This window comes from Balaenoptera musculus, chromosome 20, assembly GCF_009873245.2.
Source record: "Balaenoptera musculus isolate JJ_BM4_2016_0621 chromosome 20, mBalMus1.pri.v3, whole genome shotgun sequence".
NCBI lineage: Eukaryota > Metazoa > Chordata > Mammalia > Artiodactyla > Balaenopteridae > Balaenoptera > Balaenoptera musculus.
This window is the reverse complement of record NC_045804.1, coordinates 60,224,926-60,245,289: the sequence shown is the minus strand read 5'-3', so window position 1 is coordinate 60,245,289 and position 20,364 is coordinate 60,224,926. Positions and strand designations below refer to the sequence as shown.

General features: G+C 37.9%; 1 protein-coding gene across 4 annotated transcripts in view; it reads right to left on the bottom strand.

Moving 5' to 3' along the window:
- Positions 1-5,948: 5,948 nt before the first annotated feature.
- MAPK6 (mitogen-activated protein kinase 6) overlaps positions 5,949-20,364 on the bottom strand; it is a 34,245-nt gene continuing 19,829 nt past the window's right edge. For all 4 annotated transcript variants that reach the window (XM_036836467.1, XM_036836464.1, XM_036836465.1 and 1 more), the window contains 5 exons: positions 19,068-20,248; positions 17,124-17,268; positions 14,631-14,795; positions 9,259-9,460; positions 5,949-8,198 (listed from right to left, as the gene is read on the bottom strand). In XM_036836467.1, the coding sequence (XP_036692362.1) occupies positions 7,097-8,198; positions 9,259-9,460; positions 14,631-14,795; positions 17,124-17,268; positions 19,068-19,622 (2,169 nt within the window). In that variant the 5' untranslated portion in view covers positions 19,623-20,248 and the 3' untranslated portion in view covers positions 5,949-7,096. The remainder of the gene's footprint in view (positions 8,199-9,258; positions 9,461-14,630; positions 14,796-17,123; positions 17,269-19,067; positions 20,249-20,364) is intronic.

Genomic DNA, 20,364 nt, shown 5'->3' with positions numbered 1-20,364 from the left:
TGCTCACTTTTGGACAGCAATATAGCATCTCATAGACTTGAAGATATGCATTCTCTGTGACCCAGCAATTTTACTTCTAGATATATACCCTAAAGACACTCTTATACATGTTTACAAGAATTCTCACTGCAAATGTGTTTGTAGCAGCAAAATTTTAAAAACAAGTGTCATTTAAAAAGTGGATAGGACTTCCCTGATGGTCCAGTGGTTAAGAATCCACCTTCCAATGCAGGGGACGTGGGTTTGATCCTTGCTTGGGGAACTAAGATTCCCACATGCTGCGGGGCAACTAAGCCCACATGCTCTAGAGCCCGCATGCTACAACTACTGAGCCCCCGACCCCAAAAGAAGAAAAAAAATGGATACACTGCAACGCAGCAATTAAAATGGAATTAGAGCTACATATATCAACATAAATTTCAGAGACATGTTGAGTGAAAAACGTAAGTTGAAAAAATAGGAATATGCCATGAGATTTTAAAACATGCACTATTACATGCTTACAAAATCATTAGTAAAAGTGAAACCGTGCACCTCAGATTGGGACTTGAACCCACGTGCTGGGACTGGAGCCCAGCCAAAACTCTGACTGGGACTTGAACCCACGCAGCTGGGACTTGAACCCGGCCAAAACCCACAGTCTTCCAACTGACATCACACACCTGGTTTTAGGACTTAAAGAAACTCAGGTTCTTGATGTCTCATTGCAGAAAGAATTCAGTGAGAGACAAAGTGATAGGTAAGAGGTGGATTTATTTAGAGAGAAACACTCCACAGAGTATGGGCCATCTCAGAAGGTGAGAAAGGCACCAGGGTATGGGGTTGTCAGTTTTTATAGGAGTGGGTAATTTCATAGGCTAATGAGTGGGAGGAGTATTCCAGCTATTTCAGGAAGGGGTGGGGATTTCTAGGAATTGGGCCACCACCCACTGTTTGATCCTTATGGTCAGTCTTGGAACTGTCATGGCACCTGTGGGTGTATCATTTAGCTTGCTGATGTGTTACAGTTAGTGTATACCGAGGCTCAAGGTCTAGTGGAAGTCCAAGTGCCATCTTGGACCCATCTGGTTCTAATCAGTTTATGTCATGTCCTTGGGCTATGTCATTCTTTCAAAGGTTGTGCCCTGCTCCCTTCCCTCCTGTGTCAAAAGTATAAAACTGTGCATGAGAATGATAAACAAAATTCAGAAAAGTTGTCTACCTCTGAGGAGGGAGGTAGGGAAATGAGATGTGGGAGGGTTAAAGAGAGGGATTCAATTGTATCTGTAGGTGTTTATCTGATGCAAATGCACATTAGATGAACTGATAAAGCAAGTGGTATTGAAACAGGAGGGAAGGAGGCAAGGCACAACCTTTGAAAGAATGACATAGCCCAAGGACATGACATAAACTGATTAGAACCAAATGGGTCCAAGATGGCAAGTCAACTTCCACTAGACCTTGAGCCTCGGTATACACTAACTGTAACACATCAGCAAGCTAAATGACACACCCACAGGCTCCATGACAGTTCCAAGACTGACCATAAGGATCAAACAGTGGGTGGTGGCCCAATTCCTGGAAATCCCTACCCTTTCCTGAAATAGCTGGAATACTCCTCCCATTCATTAGCCTATGAAATTACCCACTCCTATAAGAACTGACAACCCCATACCCTGGTGCCTTTCTCACCTTCTGAGATGGCCCACACTCTGTCTGTGGAGTGTTTCTCTCTAAATAAATCCACTTCTTACCTATCACTTTGTCTCTCACTGAATTCTTTCTGCAATGAGACATCAAGAACCTGAGTTTCCTTAAGTCCTAAAACCAGGTGTGTGATGTCAGTTGGAAGACTGTGGGTTTTGGCCGGGTTCAAGTCCCAATCAGGGTTTTGGCTGGGTTCGAGTCCCGGCAGCATGGGTTCAAGTCCCAATCTGAGGTGCACAGCTTCAGTATCTATACATTTTTTTTTTTAATTTTTATTCATTTATTTATTTTATTTTTGGCTGTGCTGGGTCTCGTTTCTGTGCGAGGGCTTTCTCTAGTTGTGGCGAGTGGGGGCCACTCTTCATCGTGGTGTGCGGGCCTCTCATTGTCGCGGCCTCTCTTGTTGCAGAGCACAGGCTCCAGACGTGCAGGCTCAGTAATTGTGGCTCACGGGCCTAGTTGCTCCACGGCATGTGGGATCTTCCCAGACCAGGGCTCGAACCCGTGTCCCCTGCATTGGCAGGCAGATTCTCAACCACTGTGCCACCAGGGAAGCCCTCTATACGTTTTTTAAAAAAATTCTACACCAGTTTTCCCACGTGCTTGAAATCTTATTTAAATAATAACCAAAAAAGTGTGTATGTGTGTGTGGGGGGGTGTTGCTGTTTCCAAATTAAACCTAATATCTAAGATTCAGAAATAGCTCTAAAAATTGTAATGCCAAACCAACAGCTGGAACATTCCTCTAAGTTAGAATTAGTCGTTTAAAAAGTAAATTATTTTTGGACATAAACAAAATGGCAGAATAGAAACCTCTAGACCTCACTGCCCCACAGAAAAACCGACTTTAACAATACATGGTCCAAAAAGCCTTTATGAATACTCCAGATCCCAGTTAAGAAGTCACAGAACCCCCAATCTCAAAGCCAAGAAGAGAAGCACTGAAATGAGCAATTTGAAAAGCAGTTTTGTTTCAACCATGTCAGCCCCTTCCTCAAGCCAGCATGGCTCATGCTTGGGAGGGAAAGCCCACCTTGAAGCTTCTCCTTTGGGAGGGACAGGGAGGAATAGAACAATCAACCAATGTTCCAGGTCTTCGGGGGCTGCCCCAGAGATTGATTGCAGTCTGGCCTGACTCAAAGCACCACTTTGGCTGCCTGGGGGCCACTGAGAACAAAAGAGAGCTCAGGGAATTGTTGCAGCACCAGAGAACCTGCAGTACCTGGGACAGACATTGGACAAAGCAAGAGACGACAACCTCCTGGAAAAGAAACTTGGTTGGGGGATGAGGGGTTGGGGGGGTTGGGGGGGTGGTGGCAACACACACAAGTACCGAGATTACACAATCCCACAAAAGGTTTGAGAATCTCTAGCTGGGACTATTGGTGAGATTACTCCCCAGTACAAGCCAGTCTGTAAAGATAGGTAGAAGCACCTGTTTTTTCAGATGCAAATATCAGAACAAAAAATAACAAGACACATGAAGGAACACGGAAACATGGCCCAAAGAAATAAATCTCCATATACTGAAAGAAAATGAAACGGAGATCTATGAATTACCTGACAAATAGTTCAAAATAATCATCTTAAAGAAGCTCAATGTGCTACAAGAGAACATAGATAAACAACACACAAAATCAGGAAAACAATGCATGAACAAAGTAAGGATACAACAAAGATTTAGAAACTATAAATTCACAAGAGGGGCTCAACAACAGACTTGATCAAGCAGAAGAATCAGTGAACTCGAAGACAGTTCATTTGACATTATCAAGTCAGAGAAACAAACAAAAAGAACAAAAGAAGAAAGCCTAAAGGACTTATGAGACAAAATCAAGTGGACAAATGCATATTACTTAGTAAAAGAAGCCAGTCTGAAAAGGCTACATACTATATGATTTCAATATATAACATCCTGGAAAAGGCAAGACTATGTATGGAGAGTAAAAAGATCAGTGGTTGCATCGGTTTTGGGGTGGGGTGGGAGCAGAGGGAAGAATGAGTAGGCAAAACACAGAGGAGTTTTAGGACAGTGAAACTACTCTGTATGATACAATGGTGGACACATCATTATACATTTGTCCAAACCTACAGTATGTACAGTATCAAGAGTAAACCCTAATTAATGTGAACTATGGACTTAGGCTGATACTGTTGTGTCAACGTTATGTTCATCAATTATAATAAATGTACCACTCTGGTGGGGGATATTGACAATGGGGGAGCTGTGCATGTGTGGGGACAGTAGGTATACCAGAAATCTCTGTACCTTATGCGTAATTTTGCTGTGAACCTAAAATTTCCCTAGGGCTTCCCTGGTGGCGCAGCGGTTGAGAGTCTGCCTGCCAATGCAGGGGACACGGGTTCGAGCCCTGGTCTGGGAAGATCCCACATGCCGCTAGAGCAACTAGGCCCGTGAGCCACAGTTACTGAGCCTGCGCGTTTGGAGCTTGTGCTCCGCAACGAGAGAGGCCGCGACGGTGAGAGGCCCGCGCACCGCGATGAAGAGTGGCCCCCGCTTGCCGCAACTAGAGAAAGCCCTCGCACAGAAACGAAGACCCAACACAGCCAAAAAAAATAAATATAAATAAATAAAAATTTAAAAAAAAAAAGCTTAAAAAAAATTTCCCTAAAAAATAAAGTCCATTAAAAACAAACAAACAAAAAAAGGCTTCAAATCAACAATCTAACTTTACACCTCAAGGAGCTAGGAAAAAAAAAACAAAACTAAACCCAAAGTTATCAGAAGGAAAATTAGAACAGAAATAAATGAAATAGAGAAAAGATAAAGTTAACAAATGCTTAGCTAGAGTAAGAGAAAGAGAAAGGAGTCAACATAAATCAGAAATGAAAGAGACAGAAATTAAAAAGGGATCATATGAGACTATAATGAACAACTGTATGCCAACAAATTGGATAACCTAGTAGAAATGGATAAATCTCTAGAAACATGCAACCTGTAAGAGTGAACTGTGAAGAAATGGAGATTGACTCAATCATCAAAAACCTCCCAACAAAGAAAAGCCCAGGACCACATGGCTTGACTAGAGAAGTCTACCTAACATTTAAAGAAGAATATCAATCCTTCTCAAACTCTTCCAAAAAACTGAAGCGGGAATACTTCCAAACTCATTCTATGAGGCCAGCATTATCCTGATGCCAAAATCAGACAAAGATCTAAGAAAATAAAACTACAGACCAATATACCTGATGAATACTGATATAAAAATGCTCAAAAAAAAATACTAGCAAACTGAATTCAACAGCACAAAGAATTAACATTATAAACAGGTGGGATTCCTGGAATATAAGAATCAACCAACATATGGAAATCAACGTAATATAGCACATTTTCAGGATGAATGACAAAACCCACATGACTATCTCAATTAATATGGAAAAAGCATTTGACAAAAATTCAACACCTTTTCATGATTAAAAAAAACACTCAACAAAATAGGAACAGAGGGAAATTACTTCAACATAATAAAGGCTACATATGAAAATCCACAGCTAACATCATATCTAAGGGTGAAAAACTGAAAGCTTTTCCTCTAAGAGCTTGCCTTTTTAAGGTAACTTGAATATACATTTAAATTCACAATGATATACATTGAAATCACTGAATTCACTGAAAATATATGCATTTTTAAAACCTTTGTGAATCCAGATGAAATTAATAAATAGGTCAGTGGAAAGGTAGAAGTCCAGATATTAAGAGAACTGGCTTTGTACAAAACAGGCATGGAAGACAAAACAGAAAAGTGAGGTTAAAGGAAGAATGGTTATATTTGGATAGGTAAATGGGTAAGTTCTTGAGCAAAGGAAAGATGGTGTATTGTAGAGCAAATACATTTAAAGGAGGTTCCTCCAACTGCATAGTTCAAAGCTTCCACACACATCTTACATAATAAGTTTTGAAATCTATGAAGGCCTTATTCCATTTTAATGTGTGAGGTTAAGTCAACAAGAGATTTTTGTGTGGAGATGAAGAATTGTTTTCTTTTAAGTCTTTTAGCCTAACATAGTTTAAACTGTAGCCAAGATTCAAAGATGCTGAAAAGTGGAACTAGATAAGATTCTGCTAGTGGTTTTCATTCTAGCAGGTAATTATTTTCATTACCTAGAGTTAAACAAGAGCCATATTTGCCGGCCATGATTTATTTGTCCTTTTTCTTCAAACAGGATAACCAAAGATACAGACAGTATTCAATAAAATAAAATAGATGAAACAAATTCTAAGAGACTGTGATGCCACATGCTACATTTAACCTAATTTTATTCATGCTTGCCTTGGGATGGGGAATAGATCATTCAGTAAAAACATACAGTAAAAACAAAATATGTCTTATCATGTACAACTTTTAAACTACAATAATGATGTACCTTAATTACTTCCATGCACACAAGTCTAACATTACAGTTCTTTTTTTTTTTAAAATAAACACAATTAAGACTTCTAGGAGCATTTTATAATAAAGTAATTCCTAATTTTTCTTTGTAGATAGATCAAGCACCTCCAAAATACAAATTCCTATACACAGTGAGCGCTTTACTTAAAATGAATACTTAAGTAAATTAAGTACATGGACAGCCTTAGGATAAGCTGACATTATATATTCAGCTAAATAGGCAACAAACCATAGTGCCAAATGGAAAAAGTGTATTTGCAAATAAATTTCAAAAACTAAGTTAACTTTTTATAATTAAATACAGAAAATATACTGATTTGCTAAAATAAATAAGATGTGATGTAGCAACACTTCACTATAAAGAATGCATACCAGAACATTTATAAACAGTGAGTGAATCTTATTAAGAATAGTTTACTACAATAAACGCTGGCTAAATAGAAGTGCATATTGTGAAGCACTATGGGTGGTATATGTTTTGCCACATACTTTTGTTACCTTGAGGTAGATAACACATGTGTACCAAATTCGGCATTCATTTTCAGTTGCTGCTGGTATCATGTGTTTTTAAGAAATGTGTACAGTATGAAAAACTTGAAAATACTCATGAATGAAAAATGTTTTAGGAAAAAAAATAGATATTTTCATGCAATTATGTACAGTCTCACTGTGTAAATTTCAAGGCAAGATTTTTGTTTCCTGTAAAACAGATCATTGTTCTATGAGAGAATGTTTTTTACTTGTCTTAGTGCATTTCTTTTGTCTCCTCCTGCATTGCATTATTTTGCTCTATTCTTTATTTTTGTGTGCAAACGACATGCCAGTTAAAACGAAAACCATCTCACATGTAGAAAAAAAGTCTGGATTTTAAAAACCAAGAAAATATCCTTTCTAAATGACACCATCTGATTCAAGTAAAAAAATGACTTAAACACTAGTAATAAAGAAGACAAAACACATTTCATGAAGAATACAAAAAGAAATGTCTGCTGAGTGTTTTAGTTCAGATGTTTCAGAATGCTGCTGTATGTTTTATGAGGAATCTGAGGGGAAGATTTCATAGCAGAAGGTGTTAATGTGGCCTGTATTGACTTAAGTGGTGACCCAACTGGACTGTGAAACTGTGGGATGCCTATGGATTCAAGCTGCTTGTTAAAGAGGAACTCTCCACTGTTGTTCAGAAATCCTTCCTCATTTCCTCTCTCCCCAAGCTTCCCATCCTCTACCGGCTCAGTTTCTAGCATTTCAGCATCCTCTTTCCTGCTAAAGAACTTGTCCAGGTAACTGGTGTAAGTGTTTTCCTTTTCAATTTGCTCATCCTTCCTTACCTCACAACAAAACTGATTTATGAGAAAACAGTCCTCCCCACCTCCCACAAACTGGCTATCCCAAGAAGACTGGTACAAGGCTTCTAATTGAGCCAAATTGGCCATTCCTTTCTCCTGTTTTTCTCGGCTTACTGACTTGGATATCAAACTTTTCAATTCTAGTTGGGACACTGAGCTATTCAAGTCATTTAATTTGTCAACAACATCAGTAGGCTCATGTTGTGAACTAAGTTGAATAGTTCCTGCAATAAAGGAATCAAAGTCAAATCCCTGATTCTTTTCCCTTTCTTTTTCAGCCAGTTGCTGTGATGCTTCCTCTAGAGCTATCTGGGCTTTAACCAATCCATTCCTTTCACATTTTGACTTGCCTTTCTTATCAGATTTTTCTTTGCTTTGTTCTTTCCAATTGGAAAGATCTATAATAAGCTTGGGTTCATAGTAATGATTAACTTCACTCTCTCTCCAAACTAAGTTATCTAAGTATGATGATGACCTCGTTTTGTAGTTACAAGTATGGCTACACTCCAGATCACAATATTTGTTTTCATGATGATCTGAGTATTGCCAACAAGGCTCAGTAGAGTAACTGGTGTCAAAAGCAGGATCCTCCAAATACTTTTCACGATCTCCATCCAAATATTTTCGAGGATCGACTTGTACTTCTTCTTCATCAGTGACGTCGGACAGAGCTCTTGGGTCAAGCTGAACTTCATCAATATCGAAGTTGTTATGTATAGGCCAATCATGCTCTGAAAACTGACAATCATGGTACCTGAAAAAAATTAATACATTAGTCTTAGTCCAGGTGTATGATTTCATTTTCAAATGCACTGCGTGCCTTTTAGATCAAAACACTGTGCTTGCTAGGTCTATGAGGGGATAATAGGAGTGTTAAGTCATGAGTCTTCCTCCAGGAATTTATAATTTATAATCTTAACGGATAGGTAAGCTCTGTTACTATATAAAGCAATATGAGGCAATATTTGGTAATTACCAATAAAGTATATAATTATATAAAATGTATACAAACATCTGAGTGGCTGATCTACAGTTCAATTCTAACACTGTTTCACACACAGAAAAAAATACTTTATGGCCACAAAATGTAGATCTCTAATCTCAATCAGGTGTCATACAGATTTTCACTCTACTGGTAATAAGGCAGATAAGAAGAGGACTTGATGGAAATCATCACCATGAACAGAAAAAAACAAAAAACAAAAAAACCCAACAAGTATCCATGTATATGTTTTACTGAATGTGGTATTCTCTTACTGACACATTACAGTAAGGTGACCACATCATGCTCAAGTAGAGGCAGACTGAGACACACATGAAAACATGGGGGGTTGAGGAGGAGGGAATAGAAAAGAGATTAGATAACTAATAAGTATGATAGAAAACGTGGAGACTGGAAAACATCTGGGTATGTGAGGAAAGAACTATACACAGATGGTAGAAATGTTCATTTGGAGAAAGAAAATGGTTGGCAGATGTGTGTAAACATACTCTCAAACACCTCTACATTTTAGGATTAAAAAAATGCAACAAGTGAACTAATTTCAACATTAACTACTTCTTGTTCCAAAGTAGCATTTAATTTTTCTCATTATATATATCCTAAGCAGTAATTATTAAATATTTAAATCACATAAAGGCTATTCAAAGACAGCAGTAAGTTCAGCAGAAACCCAAGACCAATTCTAAATTTTTAAGACTTTTACACTGTCTTATCATACATAATTTAAAATTAAAAACTCACTATATTATGGTTCACTGAAAATAAAATCTTTTTAAAAAAAAAATCTTTTTCTAATTTAGAGTCAATTTACCTTTCCCAGTTATAAATGTGACTATGAGTTTCATCCATAAGCAAAATATCATCAACTTCATCTTCAATATGAAAAGGATGACTTGAAATTGGCTCATCCATTGGAAAAGAATAAATGCTCATGTAAGGATGGGAAAGCGCTTCTTCTGCTGTCAACCGATCCATGGGGCTAAATGTCAAAATTTGTTCCAGGAAATCCAGTGCTGCAAAAGAAAGGAATAAAACACCTTAACTATACTGGAGGTCCACCAACCCATAAAGGACAAAAAGGGATTATAAAATTAAAAGGTAAGTTAATTTAAGTTTTGTCAGAGAAATAAAACTAACTTTCCTGATTCACTGATTGAAAAGACACGTGCCCAAGAAACAAAGTAAATATTTGAAATATACCCCAATCTCATATTATGGCCAGTTATAAAGAAAAAGGAATATATTAAGTTGAACCATGTGAAACTTTCATTTTTGTCAGTCAAAAACGGTCAAATAACAGCAATTTCATATGGCTCAACCTAATACATAGGTCCTAATTTCAGCTCTGCAACTCACTAGCTTAACTGAATTACTAGCTATGTGGGACTGGACAGGTTATTTAAACTTGCTGAACTTCAGTTTCTTCATGTGTAGAATGGATATATAGACAGATGTCTTACAAGGTGTAAAAATTAAATGTATAGTGTCTAGTACTTAATATAAAGCCCTTTCCTCCCCTTATCTCACTGACTAGCTGTTGTACTAATTTGTTGATTTCTGTTTCACATCAATCACACTACAGCATATCACACAATGCACTTGATCATTTTAGGGCTATGGTGGAGCTACCACAAACCCAATTCTTCCCACTCAGTCTTTTAGGCCTTCCTAACTAAGCTCCTTACCCAGCCTGAACCACTCTGTCACCAGCCCTCCACCACCACACACTTGTACGCCTTAGGACTGACACCAATCTTCGATTCTGAATTATTCCTACCTTCCACTTTCTCCATTTCCTAGCCATACAGTGCTGATAAAAACTAGATGCAAAATCACATATATATCTAGCTTTCTACAAATTCATACATACTGTGGAATTTCAATTTGGCCTTTGCTATTGCTTAGCAATGTTCCTCACTATCTCTTTATGCTATCTATCTTCCCATTATTCTCAACAGATAAACTTCACATTTATCTCAATCCCTACTTCTTCACTATGGTCTATCACACATCTACTTAACCATACCTTCTGTCTCAAAGGAAAAGCTAGCTAGACCTTCTCTCTAAAACTAAGCTGCACTCTAGAAAGGATGCTATTCTCAATTCCCAATCTCTCATTAACATGAAAAATAGCTGACATTTATATAGCCATTTATATTTTCACCTTTTCTCCACTCCTCTCTATTATATTACCCTAATCTAGGAAGTCATTTCATGATACAACAAGCTGTTGTTCTTGGTTCTCCTGCAAGAGTCAGTCTTAGGCCAGGGCCCATGTGTCTCAAGGCAAGAGACAATCTGAGGCATCGAGTTATGGATGGTTGACTCAGCATAATTACCATCCTCAGAAGGAAACATATCCAGCTACACAAGAGGAATATACTCTAAAATCCCTAGCATTTGGGAACAGTAGATAGCAGGTAGAAAGAGGCAGAGGTAACAAAGAAAGTAGTCAGGCTGATGGACTTCCCTGGTGGCGCAGTGGTTAATAATCCGCCTACCAATACAGGGGATGGGTTTGATCCCTGGTCCGGGAAGATCCCACATGCCGCGGAGCAACTAAGCCCGTGCGCCACAACTACTGAGCCTGTGCTCTAGAGCCCACAAGCCACAACTACTGAGCCCGCATGCCACGACTACTGAAGCCCACATGCCTAGAGCCCACAGGCCACAAGAGAAGCCACCGCAACGAGAAGCCCACACACCGCAAGGAAGAGTAGCCCCTGCTCACCACAACTAGAGAAAGCCTGTGCGCAGCAACAAAGACTCAACGCAGGAAAAAAAAAAAAGAAAGTAGTCAGGCTGAGCTCCCAAATGTATGCAAATAAAAAAAATTTCCATCATCGTTGGAAATGCTATTGGATAGCAGTGCTCTAGAGGAAATCGGTCTATTTACTACAATGGTGTTGAAGTATAGGCTAAGATATAGAAATAAGTGGTAAATCTTTCCCACTCTTATTCAACATAGTTTTGGAAGTCCTAGTCATAGCAATCAGAGAAGAAAAAGAAATAAAAGGAATACAAATTGGAAAAGAAGTAAAACTGTCACTGTTTGCCAATAACATGATACTATATGTAGAAAATCCTAAAGATGCCACCAGAAAACTACTAGAACTAATCAATGAATTTGGTAAGGTTGCAGGATACAAAATTAATGCACAGAAATCTCTGGCATTCCTATACACCAACAATGAAAAATCAGAAAGAGAAACTAAGGAAACACTCCCATTTACCATTGTAACAAAAAGAATAAAATACCTAGGAATAAACCTGTCTAAGGAGGAGAAAGACTTGTACTCAGAAAACTATAAAACACTGATGAAAGAAATCAAAGATGACATAAACACATGGAGAAATATACCATGTTCTTGGATTGGAAGAATCAATAATGTGAAAATGACTATACTACTCAAAGCAATCTACAGATTCAATGCAGTGGCATTCTTCACAGAATTAGAACAAAAAATTTTACAATTCGTATGGAAACACAAAAGACCCCAAACAGCCAAAGCAATCTTGAGAAAGAAAAATGGAGTTGGAGGAATCAGGCTCCCCAACTTCAAACTATACCACAAAGCTACAGTAATCAAGACAGTATGGTACTGGCACAAAAACAGAAATATAGATCAATGGTACAGGATAGAATGCCCAGAGATAAACCCATGCACATATGGGCACCTAATTTACAACAAAGGAGGCAAGAACATACAATGGAGAAAAGACAGCCTCTTCAATAAGTGGTGCTGGGAAAACTGGACAGCTGCATGTAAAAGAATGAAATTTGACCACTACCTAACACCATACACAAAAATAAACTCCAAATGGATTAAAGACTTAAATGTAAGACCAGACACTATAAAACTCTTAGAGGAAAACATAGGAAAAACACTCTTTGACATAAACCACAGCAAGATCTTTTTAGACCCACCTCCTAGAGTAACGGAAATAAAAACATAAAAAAACAAATGGGACCTAATTAAACTTAAATGCTTTTGCACAGCAAAGGAAACCATAAAGAAGACAAAAAGACAACCCTCAGAATGGGAGAAAATATTTGCAAATGAAACAACAGACAAAGGATTAATCTCCAAAATATAAAAACAGCTCATGGAGCTCAATATCAAAAAAACAAACAATCCAGTTAAAAAATGGATGGAAGGCCTAAATAGACATTTCACCAAGGAAGACATACAAATGGCCAAGAGACACATGAAAAGATGCTCAACATCACTAATTATTAGAAAAATGCAAATCAAAACTACAATGAGGTATCACCTCACGCTGGTCAGAATGGCCATTATCAAAAAAGCTAGAAACAATAAATGCTGGAAAGGGTGTGGTGAAAAGGGAACCCTCCTGCACTGTTGGTGGGAATATAAATTGATACAACCACTATGGAAAACAGTATGGAGGTTCCTTAAAAAACTAAAAAAAGAACTACCATATGACCCAACAATCCGACTACTGGGCATATACCAAGAAAACCATAATTCAAAAAGAGACATGTACCACAATGTTCATTGCAGCACTATTTACAATAGCCAGGACATGGAACCAACCTAAATGTCCACAGACAGATGAATGGATAAAGAAGATGTGGCACATATATCCAGTGGAATATTACTCAGCCATCAAAAGAAATGAAATGAGTTATTTGTAGTGAGGTGGATGGACCCAGAGTCTGTCATACAGAGTGAAGTAAGTCAGAAAGAGAAAAACAAATACCGTATGCTAACGCATATATGTGGAATCTAAAAAAGAAAAAAAAATGGTACTGATAAACCTAGTTGCAGGGCAGGAATAAAGAGGTAGATATAGAAAATGGACTTGAGGACATGGGGTGGGAGGGCAAAGCTGGGGCAAAGTGAGAGTAGCACTGACATATATACACTACCAAATATAAAATGGTTGGCTGGTGGGAAGCAGCAGCATAGCACGGGAGATCAGCTCGGTGCTTTGCGATGACCTAGAGGGGTGGGATAGGGAGGATGGGAGGGAGGCTCATGAGGGAGGGGATATGGGGACATGTGTTATGCATATGGTTGATTCGCTTTGTTGTGCAACAGAAACTAACACAGTATTATGAAGCAATTATACTCCAATAAAGATCTATTAAAAAAAAAAGAAATAAGTGGTAAACTATAGAGAAAGGGAGGATGAAAGGTAAGAATGGAGGGAAATTTAAAAGATTGGGTATTCATCTAAAGACACTAATGGGAACAGGGTTCTTAGTAGTCTTAATGTGTTAATTCATATGTACTTAATCTTATTTGCTTTTTCCCTCTGATGATCATGAACAGAACACGAGAAAAGCTTAAGATGTTTAGGAAACTATATATCCCTATCTTTATGATTCATGAAAGAACTATTACAATCCTGGCACTGATGTAGCTAAATACAGTATGATAATTCTTGAACATGTAAGACACAATCAACTTTTAAGAAAGATGTTTTTCATGTCTAATTCTCTTCTTTTAAAGAATGTTACCTTATTACAGATAACTATTACAGGAGTTAGACTTTTGTATCTTATTTATATCAACAAACCCTAAAGATATGTCTTATTTTGAGATATGAAATTAATTACTTTAGTGGTCAACAGTTTTGATTCTCCCCCAGTTCCTACTACTTTCAAGTTTGCACAAACTCTCACATTTAGCACCTAATATTACTAACAGTGATCCGCCAACTTTTATGTAGGAAGTTTGTTCATATGGAGTTCTGATCTTTCCTCCTTCTCTTCCTTGCTCTGAAAGCTTTGCTTTCCCTGACTCAACTCCCTCTTTCATACCTAAATCACATTTATATTCATACCCACACTTATGTATCATATAACCCTCACAGAACCCCATTCCAGCTTAGTGAGAGTCAGTAATTAATAGGTTCACCTAGCGTAGACAATGAGAGGTATAAGCTGGAAAAGTAGATGGAGTTAGAACCAGGAGAGAGGGGTTACTTTCTGGAATCTAGAAAATTATTCAGAGCAAAGAAACAGATCCCAGCCTAAGTGCCAGGCCAAAAAAGGGAAAACCAGAGCTGAAGTTTTAGGTATACCTTAAAGTGTCTAAAGACTATTTGAGAGAATGCTACATATCTAAGGATAAAAAGCTAAAGCTTCCCTACACAAATCCTGCTTACACACAAACACACCATTACATGATGCCTACTCTTCAGTCACAATACCTTCTCGACTAATTCCCGGAAGCAGCTGAGTTAAAGGTCTGTGTGGCTCAGTCATGTCATTTCTAATGTAAACTGGAATTACGTTGAGAAGCTCCTGACGATCTTCCTCATGTACGACAGGAATAGATTCTAAAATCAGCTGCATCTGTTCAAGTTCATGTGCACCTGAGATCAAAAAAACACCAAATACAACAGGAATAAACACACTGTTTGCTTATTGGCAATAAACATTCTAAAGCTATAGGAAAGTAACTTAAATATTGTAATGAACACTGGGGGGGGAATGGTTTTAACTGAATCATTAATCAGCAGATTTCACTGCACTGAATATCATCATCAACCTGCTCAAAAAGCACATCTATTTCAATTACTGCTCACTGATACGTTTAGTTTTAGCTGCTTTGTTTCCATAAGAAACTGACTTGAAGTCTGGCCTCATATTAAGGTATCATAAAGTAGTGAAAAAAGCAATGAATTGAGATTTAAAGACCTAGATTCTAGTCTTAACTGTACCACTAATTAACTCACTGTAACTCTGAGAATACTTAAAACGGTAATGACTTAATTTCACTATCAATAAAACAGAAGCCTGCACTAGATTTGTGAAACAAAAAGTTTTATAGTTATATATTAGGCTCAGTTAACATTTCAGGACCACTATTAAAGAAATAAAAGGGGAAACACTTCAGGCTAAATGGGCAACTAAAATTTTTTAAAAAACCATTCATTTGCTTTTCCACTTATTTCTAGAAATTCATTCAACATTCAAAATTTTTCTTGAGTGCCTACAATGAGCAAGGCACTTTAGAATACATCTGTGAAACAAAACTGAGCAAGTTCCTGCTTTCATGGAGCTCACAATCTAATGGAGGAAGACAGATAATAACTCTGTAAACATTCACATCAAACGGTGACAAATGCTATGAAGAAAAACAGAGTAAGCTAAGGGGGACAGGAGCACTGTTGGGGGTAGGGTTAATTTATATTAACAACCAAGGATGACCAAGGAAGGTCTCACTGAGAAGCTGAAAATTAAGGAAGTTAGGGAACACACCATACATTCATATGGAGGAAAGGAGTTCCAGGAAGATGAGAAAAGGCCCAAAGGCCTACAGGAGACAGTGGCCTTGGGATGTCCAAGAAACAACAATTAGGCAAGTGTAGCTGAAGTAGAGTGGCTCGGGGGGAAGTGATAGATGAGGTCAGTGGTACCAGAACACAAAGAGTTTACTTTATCCTGAATTTGATAAGAAGCCATTATAGAGTTTTGAACAGAGAAATGACATGAGCTATGTTTTCAGAGAACTACTACATTGCTCTGTGGTAACTAGACCACAGACAGCAAAGGTCAAAGCAGGAAAGCCAGTCAGGAGGTCATGCATTAGACCAGGAGAGGCATAATGGTTTACTGAACTGGCAGGAGGTGGGTAGTGATAGAGATACTAACAAGCAGTTAGATTCAAGACATATTTTGAAGGAAGAGCCTGCAAGATCTGTGCTGAGAGAAGTGAAGGATGATGCCAAGATTTTGGCCTGAGCAACTAAGAAGTGGGTCTGGTTTACTAAGATGAGGAAGAGAGCAGAAAGAGAAAGTATGAGGGAGAAGTATCAGGAGGTCAGTTTTGGGTAGGTTAAATTTGAGATGCCATTAGCCATCCAAGTGGAGATACTGAGTAAGACCGAAAAATAAGGCTAGGACACTTACCAAAGGTTAAAAATACACAGATTTCCAATGAATGCTTAGTCCTTGCCTTTACTGCTCTGTTAATATATTGAGGTCTATACTAATCAACACTTAGATCTCCCTCATGTCGCTTTTACTGGATGGTTCACAAACCTACCGAAGAGGCTTTAGAAGGGAACTATCACTGAATCTTTCAAATCATTTCACAAACAATTCTCTTTAATTAAATGTTTAAAGTTTAAAAGAGTTTAAGATCGAAAATTATGTTATTTAGAGAGTTTTTTTTTTTAATCCACCTTAACTAAAAACTCTCTCACGCACTTTTTTAGACTCCTTCATAGCACCAAACTCTGCAAAAACTGGTTGTTTCTGAAATATCACAGCAGTCAGGCAACACGATATGGCAAATCAAGCAACAGGGTTGATAGGGGACACAGAAAGAATTACTGAATTTTCAACAACTGCTAAAAAATTTTACCAGGAAGTGACAAACACTGACAGAATCAGGCAACTCAGGTATCATTTAACAGATAACCAACAAATACTATGGATCTACAAAATATGAAATTATGTTTAAGAAGATATATGCTAAAGAACACTAGAATTCTGACTAAATTTATTGAGTGAAAAATTCAGTGAATATGTAAGTTTTCTTAATTTTTTAGATATTAAAACCATTTATCTTTTCATTTTAATATTCTAAACTACAATAAATTGTTTTAAATCTTATATAAATCTTGCTTCATAGATATATGCAAAATTATTTCTCTTTGGGATAATTTTTTCCACTGTATTTTAAAATTTCTAACCTGCAAAGAGGGTTTTACCAGTCAGCATTTCAGCAAAGATGCAGCCTGCAGCCCACATGTCAATGGCTTTAGTATAATTATTAGGAGAAAGTAAAAGACGTGGAGATCTGTACCATTTAGTAACCAATCCTTCAGAAAGATGACCCTGAAAAAGAAACAAAAATATACTTTTTACTTTAGCTGAATAACAGTACATAAAAAACACGATTCACTGAAGAATCCTTAATCTAAAAACAAACTGTAATTGTAAAATCCTAAAACAATACTGTTGATCTCTATGCCTATTTTCAAGTCTCTTGCACTTGTGAGCCTGAATGGAGGTTAAACTCCCCCTGTAATATACCATCTATAAAATTATGTTCACGTGAAGTCTGCTAACCGAAGTATGCTAGAAGAATTTAGTGTTAACTCTAGGCCACATATTCAAAACAGGTTTCAGAGGAGGAGCTATTTTTCACTTCAAGTCTCAAGTTAATGAAGGAGCAGGTATGCTTTAAATCAATGAGAGAAAGGCAGGAAAGAGCACCAGAGGTGCTATTTAAAAATGCATTGCTGAGGCTTCCCTGGTGGCGCGGAATCCACCTGCCAATGCAGGGGACACAGGTTCGAGCCCTGGTCCGGGAAGATCCCACATGCTGCAGAGCAACTAAGCCCATGCACCACAACTACTGAGCCCTCGTGCCGCAACTACTGAAGCCTGTGCACCTAGAACCCATGCTCCGCAACAAAAGAAGCCACCACAATGAGAAGCCCACGCACCACAACGAGCAGCTTCCGCTTGCTGCAACTAGAGAAAGCCCGTGCACAGCAACGAAGACCCAACGCAGCCAAAAATAAATTAATTAATTAACTTTAAAAATAAATAAAATAAAAATGCATTGCCAACCTCCTTACTGACAATCCAGCAGGCCTGGCTTTACTGCATATCCCATTCCTAATCAATTTTTACTACTTTTACATTTATGAATTGTTTGACAAAAACAGTTACACATATATTGCCTTATTTCATCTTCAAAACAACCCTGAGAAAATGTGAAGGTAGATATTAACACTCAGATTAAAGAATCTGCTTAAGGTCATATAGCTTAGTTGGATGTAGAAATTAACTTGATTTTAGATAGTGTAACTTCTAGTTCAGTGTTCTATCTACAATACTGCACTGTTATCCATAAAGAGGAAGTGGTTGGTCATCCATTTCATTTTGGTACTCAATTTCTATGTTAAAGTTTTTTTTTTTTTTTAATTAAGTTAGACTCAGTGTGAGATGATACATGAAAATGAAAAGATTTGTCTTAGACATGTGCTATGGGAAGCCAAGCAAGCAGGCCTCCCAGGGATGCTTTATAACCAAAGCAGCTCCGTTTTTATATTTTGAACATCAGGATCCCACATATGATTTCATTTGAAAACTAAAAGACCAGAGTTCGGCTCAGAAAATTAAAGCAAGCTTTTATTTAAGGCAAAGTTACTATGAATCCTTTTGGCTATTCTTATTGCCTACTTTATCTTTATGCGAATTTAGATTTCAAACTAAACTAAGTTTACTAAACAAGGCAAAACAGAATGGTATGCTCGAATGGACCAAAAAAGGCATAAAAGTTGAAATAGCAACCCCTATTACCTTCAGATAGGACCACCTTCTGCCTTAAACACATAAGGATATACCCTACTTTCAAATAAGGGAGAATTTCAGTTATATAATAAATATAGATATATAAATCAATAAAATAAATAACGATACACTTTTAAGAATTTGTATTTAATCAGGATTCTACTCCAACCTTCATTTCAAACACAGGGAGACTGTGAATGGAAAAAAGGTACTATGTAAAGTTTAATACAATGAACTAACAATTCTGCCACAACACACAAAGGAAACATAAGCACTTACATCTGATGATGTATATCAGTTTAAAGGTCTGTCTCAGCTGACTTTCCACATACCTTATGGGAATAATGAGGATCCATGATCCGTGCAAGACCAAAGTCGCCTATCTTCAGCACCAAGTCTTCAGTATTAATGAAAAGATTAGCTGGTTTGAGATCTCTGTGCAGTACGTTTGCTGAGTGAATATATTTGAGCCCACGTAGCAGCTGATACATGAAAAGCCTGGCATGCTCTTCCAGTAACGGGCCCTGCTCCAGGACATTAGCCAAGTCTGTCTCCATGTACTCCTGAACAATGTAAACACTGTTCAGTTCAGTAAGAGAGCCCACATCATCTGTTAACTGGCTTCCACTAGGACCAAGAATTTCAAACACCTTCACAATGTTATCATGGTCAAGTCTTCTAATAATTTTGATTTCCCGTAGAGCATGTTTGACACTCTGGGGATCAGTAAGGACAATTTTCTTGATGGCTACTCTTTTGTCACAGTCATTGTCTACAGCAGAGAAAACCAAGCCATTGCCTCCACAACCCAATGGTTTTAAGTCCATATACCTAGAGCCCAGATCAAAACCATGAATGTTCATGAGACTTTCAAATTTCTCTGCCATTCTGAAACCCTTACTATTGCCTTTTCCTTTCGAATTGTTGAACTTGTGTAAATAAGGAAGAAAGCTGGCATCAAAAGGAAAGATCTTTCAAAAAGGTAGAAAAAAAATAATTTTGCTTCCACAGCAAGATGGTTTCATTGCATATGCCAACCAGGCCCGTTGAGTTCCCCTTAGATTTAAAGCTCAAAAAGCTCTACTCATACTGAGAATTAAAAAGATTGCAGTACTCATAGTTCAAGAAAGGGGCAGCAACTCTGCAGACATTTAAAGAAAACACTCAAGAAACTCAAACGGAATGAAATGACATACTATGCACTCAGATTTACTGTGCTGAAGGGTTTAACATTTAACAGAAATGTGAATAAATATGCACACAACAGGCTTCTATGAACATTCTCCTCACAGTGCAGATACATTCAGTGTTGGACTGGTCCTGAGCAGCATCATTCTAAGGTGCTGGTAAGCACTATTTCCGTTTTGCTTCTTTCCTTCCTTTGTTGCTGTATATTTCAACAGGAAGCCCTGGTGGCTGTTGGTTAACAGAAGATGTCTTTTGTTAGTGATCAGGTGGCTCCAGCTCACCACAATCACAATCAAAGCTACCGTCCATCTTACTCTGATACAACCTGGAGGATGAGAAAAAAGAAGGAAAAGAGTCACCACTGTAGGAAATGCTCTTTTTTTTTTTGGCTGCACCTTGTGACAGGCGGAACTTTCCCGACCAGGGATCAAACCCATACCC